At 39.2% G+C, this 18,368-nt stretch overlaps 1 protein-coding gene across 6 annotated transcripts in view; it reads right to left on the minus strand.

The window, feature by feature from the left end:
- Window positions 1-18,368, minus strand: part of TRPS1 (transcriptional repressor GATA binding 1) — a 236,735-nt gene that overhangs the window by 154,081 nt on the left and 64,286 nt on the right. For all 6 annotated transcript variants that reach the window (XM_028534064.2, XM_028534061.2, XM_036031369.1 and 3 more), the window contains one exon: window positions 8,315-8,918. In XM_028534064.2, the coding sequence (XP_028389865.1) occupies window positions 8,315-8,918 (604 nt within the window). The remainder of the gene's footprint in view (window positions 1-8,314; window positions 8,919-18,368) is intronic.

Below are 18,368 nucleotides of genomic sequence, written 5' to 3' on the forward strand. Positions count from 1 at the left end.
TGCTGCGCATGCATTATAAGGTAAGCATATCACTATATGCCTGACTGTTGGACATTTGTCACATTCCATTTAAGTGAAAAAAATAGCTCTTAAAATGATCATTTGCTTTTTCTTTCATTATCTGCATTCATCATTAAATAAATCAATTTAGAGTTTAACCGTTCATCCTTAATTAAATATCCTAGGACATTATCCTTTCAGCATTACTTATGAGCTGATTTGTTTCTATCTTAAAAATGACCCTGGCAGTGACTGGGAACACCGAACACTATTTGCTATCAGTCATGAGTTTCCTCATTAAGATAACTGAAATTGTACAAAATTTTCCTAAGAAAATGATAAAAAAAATCAAAGTAATACAGGGAGGTCCATCCAGGTTGTCTCTACAACTAGAAATTGGAAGTCACCTAAAGGTTCATCAACAGGGCATTTGTAAGCGGTGTTGTGATAAAGACATCTCATGGTGGAGGCATTAAACCAAACCCCGTGAGTTGCATCTGCTGATAGCAACATGCATCCACAATATACTGTACATGAGAATGATTATAAAAGACTGAAGCACATGGTCCTATGCTTAAGTAAAATAATACATTTGCACACATTTAGAATAAATTAGACACCAAAATATGAATAGAAAAATATTTGTGGGTTAGAATTTACGATTGGTTTTCATTTTTTTCATTGTTCTACGTTATCTACCTCTTCTTCAGTAAGCACGTGTCACTTTCCTAATTTTCAAAAGGCGGTTTTTCTGTTTTGTACATAAAACACAAAGAAAGTACATGGCGAGATACAATAAACTATTCTGCAACTGCAGAAGGGCACCCATGCAATAACGAACAAATCACATGGAGTCAGAGAAGCCCGTGCCCATTCAGAGCAGGGGTGCCAGAGCCCCACCGGCAGCATCAGAACCGCCCCCCTTGCACCACTGTGCACTGCGTGACCCCAGGAATGTTACCTCGGCTCTCTGCCTCAGTTTCCCCCTCTACATAAGAGAGACAGATAATAACAGCTTCAACCTCAAAGGGTTTTGGTAAGGATGAAAGGAGTTAAGTCCATAATTAGGTAATGAAAACGAAGTAGACATTTAATCCTAGAAGCTGAAATGCCACATTAATTGGCAATCAATTATAAATACCCATTTTTTTAACCAAATACTTTATTTTTGAATGTTTTCATGCATTTGAATGCAATTGTTCTAAAGGAGTTTCACCAGGTTTTGTCTTCCTCATGGAGAATTTAAATTGGACAGCTACAAGGTATTCTTATGCTGCCCAGTATATTACCAGGTAAACTCAAAAAGTTAATTCCTTGAGAACAGGTTACCCTACGGGCTATGGGTTGGCCAAGAGATTTTCATTATTTAGTATAAGTCTTAAATACCGAATTGTAAACAAAAAACACTATGAGCAAATGCAATTCAGTAAATCACACTGTCACGGATCTTATCGCTTTCTTCAAACAAATGATTGTTATCAAAAATCTATTTTAATTTGTATTCAAACTCTTATACTTCTATTTGTATCCAAATTCTCATAAAATTTTGACTAATAATCACTACTTATCTTTTTTAAATGGTAGGAGAGTTGTAAGTATAGTTTGCCTTTTAAAATCTATCAGTATATCCTTAGCTTTTTCTGGTTGATAATATTACAGAACAGCAAATATCCAGGGTATGAAGTGGTTCATCCCTTTCATAACTAATATGCCCAAATTAAATCTTGTAAAATTGAGAAACCATCTTTTATAAGAGGCAAGTTAATGTGTAAAATTATGTGAAAGCCATTTGATCAGTCTGACATACATAATCATACCAAATAATCAATTTATCCCATCATACATGTCCTGTACTTACAAAAACAAAGATTCCTTTGCTTTACTCTTAATCACTGAAAATGAAAAAAAAAATCAATGCCATAACACATAAATTATTGTGGATTTTCCCCAAAATAGAGCCATATTCCCAGTTCTATTTTATTTGTAAATTATAGCTAATTATAAACACCTCTAAAATGAGAACGTCCCTTTGCCAAAATGAAGCAAGTTCTTAAAACTTCATTGAAACTCTTTGCATCTCCTGAACTAATAGCCCTACTAGATACAGCAGTGTCCACAAGCTACCTGGAGTTAACTGGTAGACAGACCATTCTGGTCATCAGGGTTCTTTTCCGTAAATACTTAATTAAAACTCTCTTAACAGAGTGAAAGGGAAGGGAGGATACAAGAATACAATGAAAACAGTATTTACTTTTTTGGTGGGAACAAGTACCAAAATACACAAAACTCCAAGGCAAAAAATGTCCCTGGCATTTTAGGTGATCAACAGCTCTATTAAATCCACCCGTCCGACAGGGCTTTGCCAGAAACAGGAGCCTGACATAAAGGCTGTGAGGCTCGCAGCTGACACACTTTGGCATCAGGCTGCATCTGCACTGCAGAAGCCTGGACCATCTTCTACACAACTCTTCCCTTCCAACATCTAAGAACGCTCAACAATGGCTTCCTTTTGGGGCCCTGGTATCTCCTGACTCATGAAGTCTGCGAAAAAAAGGAAGCCAAGCACAAGATAGTGGTACAGGAAATAATTAACAGATAGTGTGCTGCAGGATACCATTTCACGGTGACTACAAACTCACAGCCCAATCCACGCCAAGACACATCTGCTTCCCCTGCCTTAGAAACCTGGGGCAGCGGAACCACGCCAGACTTCACAGAGAGCCTCGATTACAACAATGAAAAAGAAACGCTTTTAAAAAACACTTGGGCCAATGGGGCTGACTTATAAAAAAGAAATTAGAATCATAGGAAATCCTACTGGGCAAACCTTGGAGACCCAATATATGTGTGTCAAATTGGTTTTAGTTGTGATCTACTGTCAAAAGTGGTAGGCCAATCTAAAAACATGAATAACCAATAAAAAGAGAACCAGCTAAGCTACATGTTATTTAGTAAAAACAACTAAAGTGATCATGTTCATTCGGACATATAACTAATTCAATGAGCGAATTATATTTTTGAAGTAAATCTGTAATATATTCAAAACTCAATCATACCCCTTTCTAAGAGGTGACAACAGAAATGCATCTATTGAATACACAGTGCAGAAACCCAGAGATGTATAAGGATTCTTAAACTCTGGGTATAGTTAATGGTTAACATTTTACATTTAGGCAAATCAAATATCAATGGCTACCTAAAACAAAAATTCATCAACATGGCCTAAAGGCTACTGTTTCAAGAGCAGTGGCTAGGGAGAGGTACACTTCTGGTTTTTCCGAGTACCGGAAGTTCTCTACTGCTTACATACATAAAAAACTTAAGCAGTGCCCTGGCTGGCGTAGCTCAGTGGATTGAGCGCAGGCTGCGAACCAAAGTGTCGCAGGTTTGATTCCCAGTCAGGGTACATGCCTGGGTTGCAGGCTGTAAGCCCCAGCAACCACACATTGATGTTTCTCTCTCTCTCTCTCTCCCTCCCTCCCTCCCTTCCCTCTCTAAAAAATAAATAAATAAAATCTTAAAAAAATAGCAAATCCAAGGAAATGCTTATGTACATGACCATGGTAATAAGTCAATACTACCTACACAGTAACTAAGGCCTGCTTTCATTTTCTTTAAACTTGAAGCAGTACCAGACTTTTCACTTGAGACCATTTTTAGTTTAAAACAAGCTCCTGCAATCCCCCCCCACCCCCATCAGTGGTTGTAAAGGCATTCAACGCTGCTGCTTGTTTGAACGTCTGTTTGGCTGCCAATGGACTGTCCCCAAAAGAACATTTTTGCATCTCAAAAGGCTGTCCGGTATCAACAATCTTTAAACTATAAATTTAACACCGGTGAAGAAAAGGGGAAATAATATCGACGTTGCACTGTCTTGGTATCACATTTACCAAATGAACAATAATCATACTACTTTGCCCTTATCTGGAAACCCTCATCGGGCGATCTCGAATGGCCTGACAAGCATTAATTAAGCGAGCTGCACAGCATGGCTGCGAGCACGGCGGGCACAGGATCCTCTCTGAGAGAGACAAACGGACACTCTTGGAGGCCCTTCCTGTGACAGCTTGGAACTCAACGCCCAGAACTCGGAACTCAGTGCCCACAGCCCATGGCTGAACACCTCTGCCAAAACCAAGTGGTGCAAAATGTGCATCTTAAAACAGACAAACTTCCCTGAATAAACTTACACTGGGAAGTAAAATCAGTCTCCAAAAGACTTATTTTCCCCCTGGATGCATGCAGGGAGTGGACTGATACCTGCTGGTGTTTGCACCTGGGGAAGAATGAGACCCTGTGAATCACCTACGACGTTCTGTTCCGCCGAGTGATGTGGAGACATTTACCTGGATGTTGGTTTGCTGTTAACCACAGAAACTACATATTGACCAACTAATCGTAATTGTACTTTTATGTTTCGTTAACAAATAAAAATGCATTTGGTACTAACAAAGTCTTTGTGAAATATGACATGTTTTGTTTCTGTTAGTGTGGTTATCGGTTAGAACACAAAAGTTTTTCTATGTCATAAAAGTCAATCGCAAAGAATGAAGCTTAGAATTTCTTATCCAGGAAATAAGATGAATACAGTTATATCTAAATTAAGAGTCAACCCACTAACTAAATAAATACCTTTGTGTAAATATACACAATGGAAGAAACTGATCCGAAAAGGACACACAAGTGTACTGAGTTCTGTTTACTGCACTGTTGGCTTAAAATGGGAAAGAAACATCTACTTGAATATATAAAGCCAACTAACTTTTGTTTTTAACACAGGCAGTATTACATATGTTAACCTCTTTACAGATACAAATTTTGAGTTTAAGTGAAAACACTGCATTTTGAAAATACTTCCAGGAGCCTTCCTGTTTTCTAAGATCTACTCTAGATGTTTTAAGAGTAGCAATTAAAGTTTTCATTGAAACACGGATTATTTCCAGCATTAACGGTTCTTCCTGCTCTCAAAAGAAACAAAACGATTTTGTAGAGACACTGTGTGATGGATACACAACAAAAATCTAGTTTTTCATGAAGCAATTCACAAGATGAAGCTGATGCTCACACGCCCCCGCCACTCACAGCACAACACTCAACGCAAGCCACACATGCAATTTCACACTTTTATAATGAGACCAATTCCATACTATTTACAAAAAATATGACATTCACTAGATTAAAACATACATAAATGATCTGCTATTGCACACAAAATTAAGCCAAACACTGACCTATACCAAAAAAAAAGAAATGAAAAAACTGAGAATATTTTGAAACTTTAGCTTTTGTGTCTGATTCTTGTATTTCCTTCCTCACTCTGAGAACAGCAAAATTGCATAACTAAAACCAGTTAAAACCATGTATCAGAAACATCGATGTTCTAAAAGCAACCTAATTACGTGCTTTGTGGCATGACCCTGACTGCATCCAGCCATCTCTTTAAAAGTGTCCATTGTTCACCAGCACAGTGCTGAAATACTTTACATTAATATTTTCTGCTGCACAGACTTTTTATAATAACTCATGATGTACCCTCTAGAGTAGTCAAAGATGACAGTCAAGTTTTTACTTTTTAGAAACTGGAGGTACAAATGAATTCACAAATATATCTGTTCTAGTAATGCTGTATTATATGCACTATTTAGGTTAAAAAAAATCACTTTTAAAACCTACTTTCCATTTCCTAAATTGCTTACTATTTCTCAATATCTTGCCAAACGCAAGTTAATTTCAAGTTCCATTCTACCATTTAAACTCAAATATAAATATCACATTCTACAGGCCTATATTCACACAGATCACTGTATATTCATTCAAAATGTGCACACTAGTTTTTGCATATTTCAATTGCATATTTATAAATTTTCACAGGACACCCTCACTGACTTCTCCCCTTACAAAGTAAAGCATACTGTTTCTCCCTTTAGTAAATATAAGTATGGTGGTGATGTTCTGCTGGGTTCTCCCCAGCTGACGGCAGAGGAATGAACTGAGAAGCATGGATTTGCTCTGATAACTTAGCAATGCCAGTTTCTACCACCAGAGTGAAATTCCTGTCAACTTCACAATCAGAATGGGCTCTGCTTTTTAACTCTCTTAGAGGTGTTCTAAAGAGTTTACATAAAGCTGAGGTATGTGTACATTAAGTTTTTTCAGTTTGGTTAATACACTAAATATTTCACAATAAATTCAATTAACTCTACTTCCTATTCCAAATAGCCAATAAAATTGGTGATGTTCAAAAGCACTATTCGAAGACGAAGAACATGTAAAATTGAAAGACTCGGTCACAGAAAAGTGATCCAAGACTCTTTAAAATACATCTTTATCATATATGGGCATTTGGTTTTGTCAGCTCTCCTAATTTAGTAGATGAGGGCCTTTCAGGATCACACATCTTCCAGTTAGGAATCTGCCTACTCATTGCATTGTAGAACATGGTGAGGTCTCCCACCGAGGAGTTCCTACCTCAGCAGCTAATGTGGAGGAACTGAAAAAAAAAAAACAGTTACAATGATGCAACAGAAACTTGAAGTCAGGGAACTAAGGAAGTGGAGGAACTGAGAAAAACAAATTTTAAAAAAAGTATTATCATCCCCTGCTTGCTTAAAAAAATGTAACTATCATGCTCAGGTTTTAGACTTCACTGATTAATCAATTATTCATAATTAGAAATTATGAATAAGTGTATTCTTAGTGTATGCAAATAGTGGCAGAAAAGGAAATATTCCAGAAACAGTCTAAAAGAGTCCAACAATCTGGTATCCAGTGAAAATGTCACGGGTGAAAACAATGTTGAGTGGGAAGAGCAAGGATGGGGAGCTCTAGTGACAGATGTGAAGCGCCATGCTCTCAAAATGCAACATGACATTTAAAAACCCAGGACTTGTCTTTCCTGCCTTATAACCGGCAAACATCAGAACCACTTGAGGCCAGAAGAGCCCTGCCACGCTAGAAAATAACCAGCAGCAGCCCCCTACACCTTTATCTAAAAGAAGCTCCTGAACTGAACCCCTCTTGAAGGGTACAGGAACTATTTTTCTTCTTTTCGAGGCTCCTTACAATAAACTGGCTCTTTCCCTGCCGAACTCTCTGTCTCTCAGTGTACAGGGGGCATCGTCTCCTCTGTGTTCAAGCCCTGCTGGCAGCTCCAGGGCATGACTGCAGACAGGAAAGGCAGCAGCTTTTACAACTAACTATGCACCTCCAAGGGAGACATCCCAGCTCCACGAGAGAATACCTGAGAAGCACAGACAGGCTGCAGAGAATCGGCAGGAAATGAGAGCAGAGGAGCCAAGCAGACATTGGAAAAAACGGGTTTCTCTCCAGCATACATCCAGAGAGGGCTAGTGGTCTCCAAGCTGCAGGTCCAAGAACCAGGCTACCTGAACTGCATTTCCTAACGGGCTCTTTTGTTATGGTTAGCTGGTTTCTGATCCGACTTGAGGTGCAGGAACAATGCTTCGAGATCACGCAGAAGCCCCAAACTCTGTCTCAGAGGCAGAGGGAAATGCTGAAACAGCGATGCCTTGAGGCAAAAAGCAAGCTTGACTTATTGGGAACTTGTGAATTTTCAAAACCTAAAAATTTTTGACAATGGCTGAGTCTGCATGAAGAGAGTAACCAGGGATCTTATGCAAAAGTTTGGTTTGGTTTTCCCACGTGGGACTATGTCTTTCTACCATACGGAGCCCATACATACATAAAATACACAGTTCCCTTCCCAAATGTTCTCACACCATTCACACTTAGATGTACTCGTTTTTCCCTCTTCTTGGCAACTAAACAACAACGAGCATTGTCATTGGTACATAATTATCCTGTGAGTTTTAAAAAGCACTACATTTCCGTATTAACATTTCACCAAGGGCTTTGCATTCTTAGTGATTTAAGTCCCTGCTGAGTTTTCTGTTCACCATACACAGTGTCACACCACCTTAGAATGTAAAAGTCATTTCGTTATTTAATGTAACAGGTGTGCATCCTTCAGAGATTATGAACCTTTCTTCTCCAAATGTGGCCTCGTTGTTCCCCATAATCCCCAGGAATGTTTAAGCAACATTCAATCTGAGCTCAGAGCAGTGACAAACAGGTGACTGCCCGCCACTGTGTCAAGTATGTGTGCAGGACACAAACGCAAGTGAGTGACCTTCTGCCACTCCGGCCGGATAAGTATAAATCCCCCAACTGCTACAGATCATTTTCTTACCCTTGGTGAGACAAGATACTCAATCTAGAGAACCTGTGTCGTCCCCCACCCCCCACCGTTTCCCCTTCAAGATATAGGAATTATTTAAAAATTAAACCTTCCTACCCGTAACAGGGACTGGGACTCGTCCTTGGACTTGCTCTCTGCAGATGCAGGGTACTGCGGGGTGATGGCCCCGGGCTTCTCTCCGCCGCCTGGCACCCCCTGCAGGAACGCCTTGGTCTCCACAGCCAAGCTATAGATGGGGCGCGCCAGGTGGGCGGCCTCGACGTTGGGGCTGTCCCTCAGCGCCTTCGACTGCTCCTGGCTGCCGGCCACGTGCGTCAGGAGCCCCAGGCTTGCTTGGGTGAAGGATGGACTGCCCCGCAGGATGTCCGGCCCTTTCCAAGTCATGTTGCGAAGGTCATCGCTCGGGCTCTCAGCCCAAACTTTTTCTTTCAGCCCGTCCTTATCGTCCAGCTTCTCCCTCTTCACCACACTCTCGGAAACCGGCTCTCCCATTTTAGAGTCTGGATTGAGCAGACTGTAGACCTTCACGTCGATTTTGGGCTCCTCCTTGATGGTGGACGCGGCCTGGGCGTCCTCTTCGCCATTGGCTGTAGTGATGTCCTGCTCCTGGCAGTGAACAGTGTTGAAGTGGTCCAGTAGTGACTGAGTGTCGGCAGCTGTGAAACTGCATTGACGGCATTTGTAGCAGCTGTGTGCTCTCCTGGAGAAAGAGAGACCAGTCATGGGAAATCGAGCATTCGGAGTGGCTTTTTAAAAAGAATTCCCTTTAAGCACCTGAATTTTATCTCATGTGATGCAATAGGTAGAACGGAATACAATATTCTCCACCTCCAGAAATGGGAAGGTAATTAGCTGCCATTTTCAGTTCTGTATAAAGAGTGTGACACTCCCCTTTGTCACATGAGCAATAGCAGGTACACACACACGTATGTGCACACACGCCAGCCAAATCACACTGAAAACTGGTGGGTTTATTTTTACAATCAGATGGCCTGCTCTGTTCATTTCACTGTGACTGGGTAGTCACTGATTCTACATCATTTAAGCAGGTGTTCATATTTTGTTATAGCTGTTTTCATCAACGGACTTTTCACTCTCTGTTCATTTAAACTAAATGGAGATTCTTTCACTATAAATATATACCTATTTCTGACACTGAAGTGCTTTGTACAGCTTTTATGTATTAAAATAAACCCTACCTACCTGGTTACAACATTCTTTTCTATCCTAAAACCTAAATCCATTTAGTCAATGGCATATATAACCTACTAAATAAGATGTATTGGAAGCTCAAGATTTTTCTAAACAAATTCAATCTGTAAAAACATCTGAACATTCGACAGACTGAGTGTTGGGTGTCAAGAAGTGTGACAGGTGCCGTACAGATAAACTCATTAAAGGAGTGTGCGTGTGTGAATCTGTGTTTATGTGTGTGTGTGTGTTCTTCTAAAAGGCAGAGAACAAGATCTTATTGATAAGTTTTACAGCATCTTCTGCTGCTAAAGACAGAACAGTAACTTAAAATAGGACAAGTGTTTGATAAAAGAAAGGGAACAAAAGCACAGTATCCTAAAAGGCATTCCTGACAGGTACGCGAAGACTTGCAATGAGGCATCCTTTCTTTACCTGGAAGCCTTGTGTGGCTCTCTAAAACACGTGTGGAACACTGGCCACTCCTCTGATACAATATGTTAGCAGTTACTAACTTAACGTAACAAAATGAGTTTTAAGAGCTACTACTGAAAGCCACAGCTAAATACATATTCATGTATGCAACTGTAATTAATCATCGCAAGATTACTTTGCCAGGTACTGGGTACGCGTTGGTGTATAAAAGTCACATAGTCCTTGGCCTGAAAGATGGAGCAGTTTAGCAGTTTACTGCTTAATTTTCAAGCTTTACTCTCTCCTCATTAATGGTAGTCACACCCAGAATCTTAAGATCCTAAATAATACAGATCGAAAGGACATCACACGTTTATTAAAGTCTGGGGAGGTAGGCATGTCTCTTGAGTGTGTTCATTAGGGTGGTTTAGAGCCAATATATCTAGTAATATATTTAAGTAACTAAGATCATGTGCCTTCAATATCTACTTATGGTGCAACCTAGAAAGGTCCTGAGCCATCCCATCCCTCCACCAAACAATAAAAATAAAAGTAGCCAACCCTTACCCATTACTGGACAGGCACTTCCTCCTAAATATACAAGTTCCCAGGGCCCCTGCCCAGACAATAAATTCATCACGAAGTATCACATGCTGAGACATTGTGTCTGGGGCTTCTGGGTTTTCTAGTTTCAAGTTCCTGTCCCAACGTGCATCTCCCTGACTCCTGACAGGCCTCAACAAGAGCTGCTCCGCCCTGCTCTGCCCCACAGCGGAGCTCTTGGTCTAAGCGACCCAGGCAAACCTTCCCCGATGCCCCGGAGAACTGTCCGAATGCAGAGAACGGTGGGGAGTGGGCATAACTCGAGAAGGAAACAAAAAATTGCGGAGGTAAGTTTTCAGTAAGAACCGAGTTTTATGTTGACAGGGACAACACATTTTTAATGGGAAGGCTATTAAATTAAGCTCAACTCACAGGCCTTTTCTTCTGAAGAGTCCAAAGCACTCACACAAGAGCGTGTGACCTCCCATTCCGCTGAGTGTAAGTGGAGAAACTGTGACTTGCCCTTCGAGTGTGTATCAAGTCATGAATACAGGGCTTCACCTCCCAGATTAATTCTCTTTTTCTACCCTCTGCTGCCTCGATGTTTAACTTTATATAAAAATAAGTAAAATTGCTGACAATACGGAGAACCAAGACACGAAAGGTGAAGAATGAAAAATGCAAACATGAGGCGATGGGAAGGGGCTTCTCACTGATAGAAAAGAACTGACTACAGTAATGTTCTGCAGAACGGATGTGTGCAACCCTACAACTTAAGTTGTTTCTTAACAGTACCTATTCCAAGGCCTCTCTGTTGCCCTACTGAATCAGAATCTGCTGCACATAACCACGGAATCTGATCTTTTCTTTCTTTTTTTAAAAGACTTTTTAATTTTTTATTTTTAGATAAGAGGAAAAGGGAGGGAGAAACAGAGGGAAAGAAACATCTTGTAGTTGCCTCTCGAGCACCCCCTACTGGGGACCTGGCCTGCAACCCAGGCATGTGTCTTGAGTGGTCACTGGGAATTGAACCAGTGACCCTTTGCTTCTCAGGCCAGCACTCAGATCCACTGAGCCACACCAGCCAAGGCAGAATCTGAATTTGTAATAAGGTCCTCAGGTGACCACAATGCAGAGACCAGCATCTACCTTAGTAGACAGATCATGGTTCTAACAACTCAGTGAACACACTCATAAGAAGACATCCTCCAGGCCCTACGATTTTAATAAATGCAGGAAGTACCCTCACTACCTTTCTTATTCAGTATCTTAAGAATCTGGGTGTAACTGCTGTTGATGAAGAGGATAAGCTGTGATGATTAAGAGTAAACTGCTACAATGCTCAATCTTCAGGCCTTTGAACACCACTAGAGGAAGCAGAAAAGCAATTTGCAACTTAGTATTCTAAAGACCTGAAGGACTTCTTTCTCCCTATAATATCAGGCTTACATACATGACAGAAACTACAGTTAAAAGACAACATCACTTTATAAGCTTGGAGCAATATAAACTTTTTAATAATCGATGCTAACACCTAGAGCAATATTTCTCAAATTATAACATGCACAGGGATCACCTGGGAATCTTGTTAAAATTCAGGTTCTGATTCTGGAAGTCTGGGGTGGGACCCAATATTGGGTGTTTCTTACAAGTTCACAGACAAGGCTGATGGTGTGGGTCCCTACACTACACCTTGAATAGCAAGAATCGTGAAGCCACAGTCAGAAATAACTTCAAGATGGGTATTAGTTAGTTTGGAATGAACTCTCAGTATATACACTTAGCACGGGGTACAACATCCCCCAATGAATTCTTAATGATGGGCAACATCATTTTCTCAGAAAGCACATATAATATTACCCATGTCTAAGGGTCAACACTAATGTTAAAACTACAAACATGACACTGGCAAGCGTAATCCCAAACAGTAATTCATCTTTTTTATTTCGTTGTTTGGGGATCATCTTTCAATATTCTTTAGTGGCAGGCAGTTTATATATATTATCCCCAACAACCACACAAAGTGCGCATTTTCATCCCTGCTTCACAGAACAAGAGCATGAAGCACAGAAACTCACATAAGAAATTGTGGAGGTCATGACACAGTACCTTAACTCTTGTTCAGGGTTAGTGTTTCGCGCATGCTGTTTGGTACCTGGTGCAGTGCCACTAGCTTATTCAGGAATTAACTCCTGAGAGATGTGGGCATATTCTACGACGTATGTCATTCCCTCAATAACAACTGAGAAGACCTTCAATATAATGCCATGTCCCCAAAGAATAAAAGGGGATGATTTCGATCCCTAGTATAACAAGTATTACTCAAGAATAAGTTTAGTCATTGTGAAACTGGATTAGTTTGGTCCCTCCTCTAACCTATTAAATACATTTCATTTTATTAGCATCAATATGAAAACCGCAGAAAGGCTCAGGGACTTTTCCTTCTATTTCTCATCCATTAAGCCTTCCCGAATGGCTCAGCTCAAAAGTAAACCTTGCAGTCAGTCCTCTGTGCTCCTCTGAAACTGTATTCCTCTGAGGACTTTTCCCACATCACCCTGTATTAAAATCCTGTGTATGTTGTACTTTGCCGTTGTAACTGCCGTAAGATCAAGGTCAAAGCTCCCACCCAATCCCACCCAGAACATCCACTCGGTCAGTAAATATCTGTTTAGTAGCCAAAGGAGTAAACCTGTGGGGGAGGAGACACTTTTCTCTACCTTCAAGGTTCTTTTGGCTGGTCTGATTACAAAGGAGACCAGAGGAAGAGAAAACCACCAAACTTAACACATATGTAATAGGAACCCTGCATCCATGAGGGAGTCAGAAACCCCACATGTAGAAGAGGTTCAGGGACAGAAAGAGAACATGAATGCCTAGGACATTCTGAGCTAGGGATGACGTAAGGAGCCTTGGGGGCTGCAAGGGGTCCCTGTAGAATGATAAGAAAAGCCTATGCTTAGTGAAGAGGAGTTTGCCCTGCCATGCGAACAAGTCAAAGAGGTCCTCTCTAATAACCTCCACTTGTGGGCAAGGCCCCTAGTTCAAGTTCCTGCTGGTAGTCAAGGGAGAGGCAGAGGTTTCTCTTGAGCCTGAAGCTGAAGATGCCCTTAGCTCAAAATAGTCCACATACCACAGAAGCAGATTTTGGGGAGACTGTCTCTGACCTCCACAAACCACCACAGCTCTAGGGGAGTCAAGGTGCTGAATTTAATGGAGAGCCATTAGGTGGCGGAAAAAAGCAAGCAGTACATAGATATTTTGCAAATGGTATATTTTGAGTGGTCCTCTGAATAACCTCTTCATAATTTACAAACTCCTAGAACTCCTAGATACATTACGCCAAACTAATTTAAAAGACCCTAAAAATACATGCTTTGCATTAATTTAAATTTTATACCCTCCTGCCAACGCAACAGCAAACACTTTGCTCATGTCATTAGAGGAAAAGTGGTGTCATTCTACAGGTCTCTGCAGCACAGGGTGGCCAGGTAAAACCCAGGACACCCCGTTCAAGTTGAATTTCAGGCAATAAACACAAACTATTTTAATGTAAGTGTGTTCCATGAAATATCTGGGACATTCACGTGTAAAATCTCAGTACATCCCCTGCAGTATTTTAGACAATGAGGGCATGAATCAAAGAAACTTAAAAGAGCTAAATCACCCTTTGCATCCAGAGAAAACTACATCAAGCAACCTAAAAAAAAAAAAAAAGTTGAACTGTGCTTAATTCAAGTGAGAAGAGATATTTCATTCCGTACCCTACGGGAGAGAATTTTCATGTGCTATAAAAAGCACTTATTTCAGATCCATGCACATCCCGGTAGTAGCATTTCATTCACTAGCAGAGATTAAAAGTATTTTCCTAATTCATAAAGGGCTGAGGTTCTTTAAATTAAAAAAAAAAAAGTCCGCTAAAAGCTGCCACCCTTTTACTTTGTATCTTTATTTCCATTTTCATAGTAAAGCAGCTCACAGTACATGTGGAGTCAACTCTGAGCAACGCTTTTTCTCTGTTAAATGATAACTTCCAGAGATTTATGCCATCGCTTCCAGAACGCTCCTGTACCAAATCACTGTATCTCACTTCCAACAGTTTCAAGCACAGTTTTTCTTCCTCAATGACTAAATGGACATCAAAGTAATTGAATAAATCATAATGATCAATCAATTAGACTTTGAAAGATATTTCTTGGTAATTATGGCATCAGATACCTATAGATAAACTGTCACAGAAGAGTACATGGAGGTGATTTAATTTAGGTAGTGTTCAGTAGATCTGACATCTACTCAAGATAATCACTTCTGTAATATATGCTTCGTTGTTATAAAGGTCCACACATGTGGTACTTGGTACTACTGCCACTGTAGGATGGTGAAGGGAGTACTTCAGGGGCCGAAAAAAAAAAAGAAAAAAGAAAGGAAGAAAAAAAGAATTACAGGTGAAGAACCAGATCAATCAACTCTTAGAAGCTGGGAACTATAATACTCAGACTCAGTGGAGTACAGAGAAGCAGTCCTCCAACTCAAATCTAGAAAAAACTGAATTTCTGAATAAAAGTCCATTCAGTCCACTCACTGTTTATTTTTTAAGCTGAAATAATCTGATTGGTATTTACTCATTTTGAGTAACTAGTCTTTTTAAAGGGAGTTGTAGGCTCACTTCACCTTCAAACCCTAGAAAAAAAATACAACTCTCGTATCTGAAAACTTTCACCTCATGACTCCTTGTTGAAAAGAAGATATCCCTAGGAAATGTTCACAAGAGAAAGAGAAGCTTTCCTATACAATAGGAAGAAGGCAAGAGACGGGGACACCATTTACATAAACTGACATGAAATGAAAAGCATGGCTAAAATTTGCCTTATTCCAAAACTTGAGAATTGCTCTTGTACTTACTTCAGATTTATTAGAAATTAAATCTGAATTTCTAATAAATAATGTATACAAATAAAGGTAGTGATATTGTGAGTTGTTTTTCTTTTCTTGATGGAGTTCAATACCCTGGATAATGTTCTGTCTCACAGTAGAAACTTCGAACCTGTGCTATTACGTCCATTTCCAGGTATCATGGGCAGCTGACTTATTTAGGTAGTTTAAAAGAGCATGCCCCGTAATACACACAGATCCAAATGTGTCCATCACGGCCCTCGCTCCTCTAGAAACTCCGTGCACGCGCTCTGTGGGGTTGGCTGTCACCGATGGGCTCAGCACTGAGGGCTCACCAGAAAATCTGTTCTTCAGAGTTAGCACAGCACACAGTCCATGTGCTTTCACTGGCTCTTGCAAAACAGAGATTGAGCAGTAGCTACATTCATTTACAGCCACTCTACCCAATGTGACTTCCTTCAGCCTGAGTGATCCATTTTATGTCTAAAAGATTCACTGTTCTAAATGTTTTAAATGCATTCATAAATCTCCAAATGGACAGATGCTTGTCATCACATATACTACCAAAATACACATACATATTTTTTCACATTCTGGAGAACAACTTGGTAGACAATGATTATATTGATAATTGTTGGTAGTTCTTTTAAAAAATCCTTTTACTGAATTTATTGGGGTTACGTGGGTTAACTGTATTGGTTTCAATTGTAATTCTGTAACACATCATCTGCACACTGTACCATGTGTTCACCACCCAAAGTCTAGTCTCCTCCCATCACCACTGACCCCCCTTTCCATTCTTCTACCCGCACCTTAATAATAGGGGAGGTTGAGCATTTACTCACCATTTATTGGACATGTGTGTTGATGAGAACTGATTCCTTATTTTCATTTTAAAAATGTATCATATAATGTTAATCATACATACCTAACATTTTGTTTATATATAAATATGTATTATATATTTATATCTAGGTTTACAAAAAACTAAAACCTGGAACATAATCATAGAATCATACAATATGATAATAAATCAGTAAGTCACTCTTGCTATGTGTAGAAGTATCTAGTGTATGTGTACGCACATACAGGGTGGGGCACCAGTAGCGTTCTAGTTGTTTGTGTAGAAATAATACAACAATAAATAATAATAAGAAGAAGACACTGTTTCGTGTACTCAAAACTGTAAACCTATTTTTGCCCCACCCTGTGGATATGGGTGTGTGTGTATACAGAGAGATAAAATATTTATGACACAGTTCAATATATGTATAAAATGAAAAATGAATATTATGGCATAGATAGGAATATACATATGAATATATATATATATGCAGTTTTGTTTTGTTAGTGTTCAAACTTTCTTAAATGTTGTAAAATGGTATCTGGCTATAAACAGTCTTCCTCAATTTGCCTTTATTCAGCGAAAATGATGCTGATGTGACTCATTCATCTTGTACTCAGCCATCATTTACTCAAACACGCTACTGTAAAATAGTCTACTATATGAAAAATCTACAAATAATTTCACAAATTTCTCATGAAAAGTTCGCAATATGAGCAGCTCATATTGCCACGATTTGCCAGATTCACTCCATAAATATATAATGAGCATTTATACCTCTTGTAATGTTTTTTCCTTAATACCTATGCTTTCTGAGGTTAATTAAGGGGCCCGTTTCTTCTTGAGTTAGTGTCTGCCTTCTGTAAGTTCATCTTCTTTTATATTTTTGTTATTGAGGTCTAACTTAAATACACTATGCCAAAGGATATATTCTCTGATTTGTTTTTGTGAAATCTGATTTTTTTTGCTTCATATGTGTCAGTTTTTCTAAGTGTTTTGTACCTGTACAAAAAGCATGTTTATTCTCTAATTGTTGAGGGCAGAATTAATATTTATTAAATCAAGATTGTTAATTTGTTCTTCAAGTTTTTATATTTTGAAAAATTTCTGTTCAAGTTTTAATAAGAAAGGTTTTTAAAAATTTACCACTGGGATATGGTTAGTCATACTTTTACTGTAGCTGTGTATCGATTTCTGCTCTATGTATACATTTATTTATATTTATATTTATTTGAAGAACTAAATATCTTACCATTATGTAATGACTCTTCCCTCATGCTTCCTGTCTTACAGTCTAAACTGTATGACATTAATAAAGGTACCTCAGTTTTCCATTGGTTTATATTTGCTCTAGTAACTCAGCTCTTTAAAAATATTTGTTCTAATAACTCAGTCTATTTTTTCTTTCAAACTTCATAGCCTTATGTTTCGAGTATGTACCCTGTAAACAGACTTTAGTTGAGTTTTATTTTTTAGTAAGTCTACTAATATCCTTTTTGGAGAGAGAGAGAGAAACATCTCTGTGAGAGAGAAACATCTACTGGTGGCCTCCAGTATGTGCCCTGATCAAGGATCAAACCCACAACCTAGGTATGTGCCTGGACTGGGACCAAACCCCCAACTTTTTGGTGTACAGGATGGCACTCCAACCAACTGAGCCACCGGCCAGTGCAGTCTAATAGTATCTTTGTTTTTTCCATTTTTAAATTTTATTATTGTTCAAGTATACCAATATCTTTTGAGAGGAAAATTTAATCCCCAGAAATTTGTTATGATTTTTAATATCAAGACTTTTATGATTTTACTTTTGAAATCCCATGTTTTTCCCCATTTTTGCTTTTTTTAAAAAAGTAGATTGAACATTATGGTTGTTCTTTATTCTGTTATTCTATTTTTCTCCTCTGTAGCTTTGGAAGTCATGGACACATTTCTTATTCCCTCACTGATTATCCTGATGTGTAACAAAGTCCTAACTCACTAACTCTGGACCACTCAAGCACAGCCTTAGGACAGCTTAATTCTGAGTATTTCCTCTGCAAACTTACATATGAGTTTTGCCCAATATCTCAGTCGATCCCTCTTTACTGCATACGTTAGGCAGGCTATCATTATTTAGATTTATCCAATTTCTCTGGCCTTTGCTTATATGAAAATGTCTTTGTGCGTATTCTTAGAAGATAGTTTGACAGTTAGACAATACTCGGTTGTCTGTTTTTTTTTTCCCCCTTCTTCAAACTTTGAGTAGTATTCCTCCCTCTTCTGGTT

The sequence above is a fragment of the Phyllostomus discolor genome, chromosome 7 (assembly GCF_004126475.2).
Source record: "Phyllostomus discolor isolate MPI-MPIP mPhyDis1 chromosome 7, mPhyDis1.pri.v3, whole genome shotgun sequence".
NCBI classification, from domain to species: domain Eukaryota; kingdom Metazoa; phylum Chordata; class Mammalia; order Chiroptera; family Phyllostomidae; genus Phyllostomus; species Phyllostomus discolor.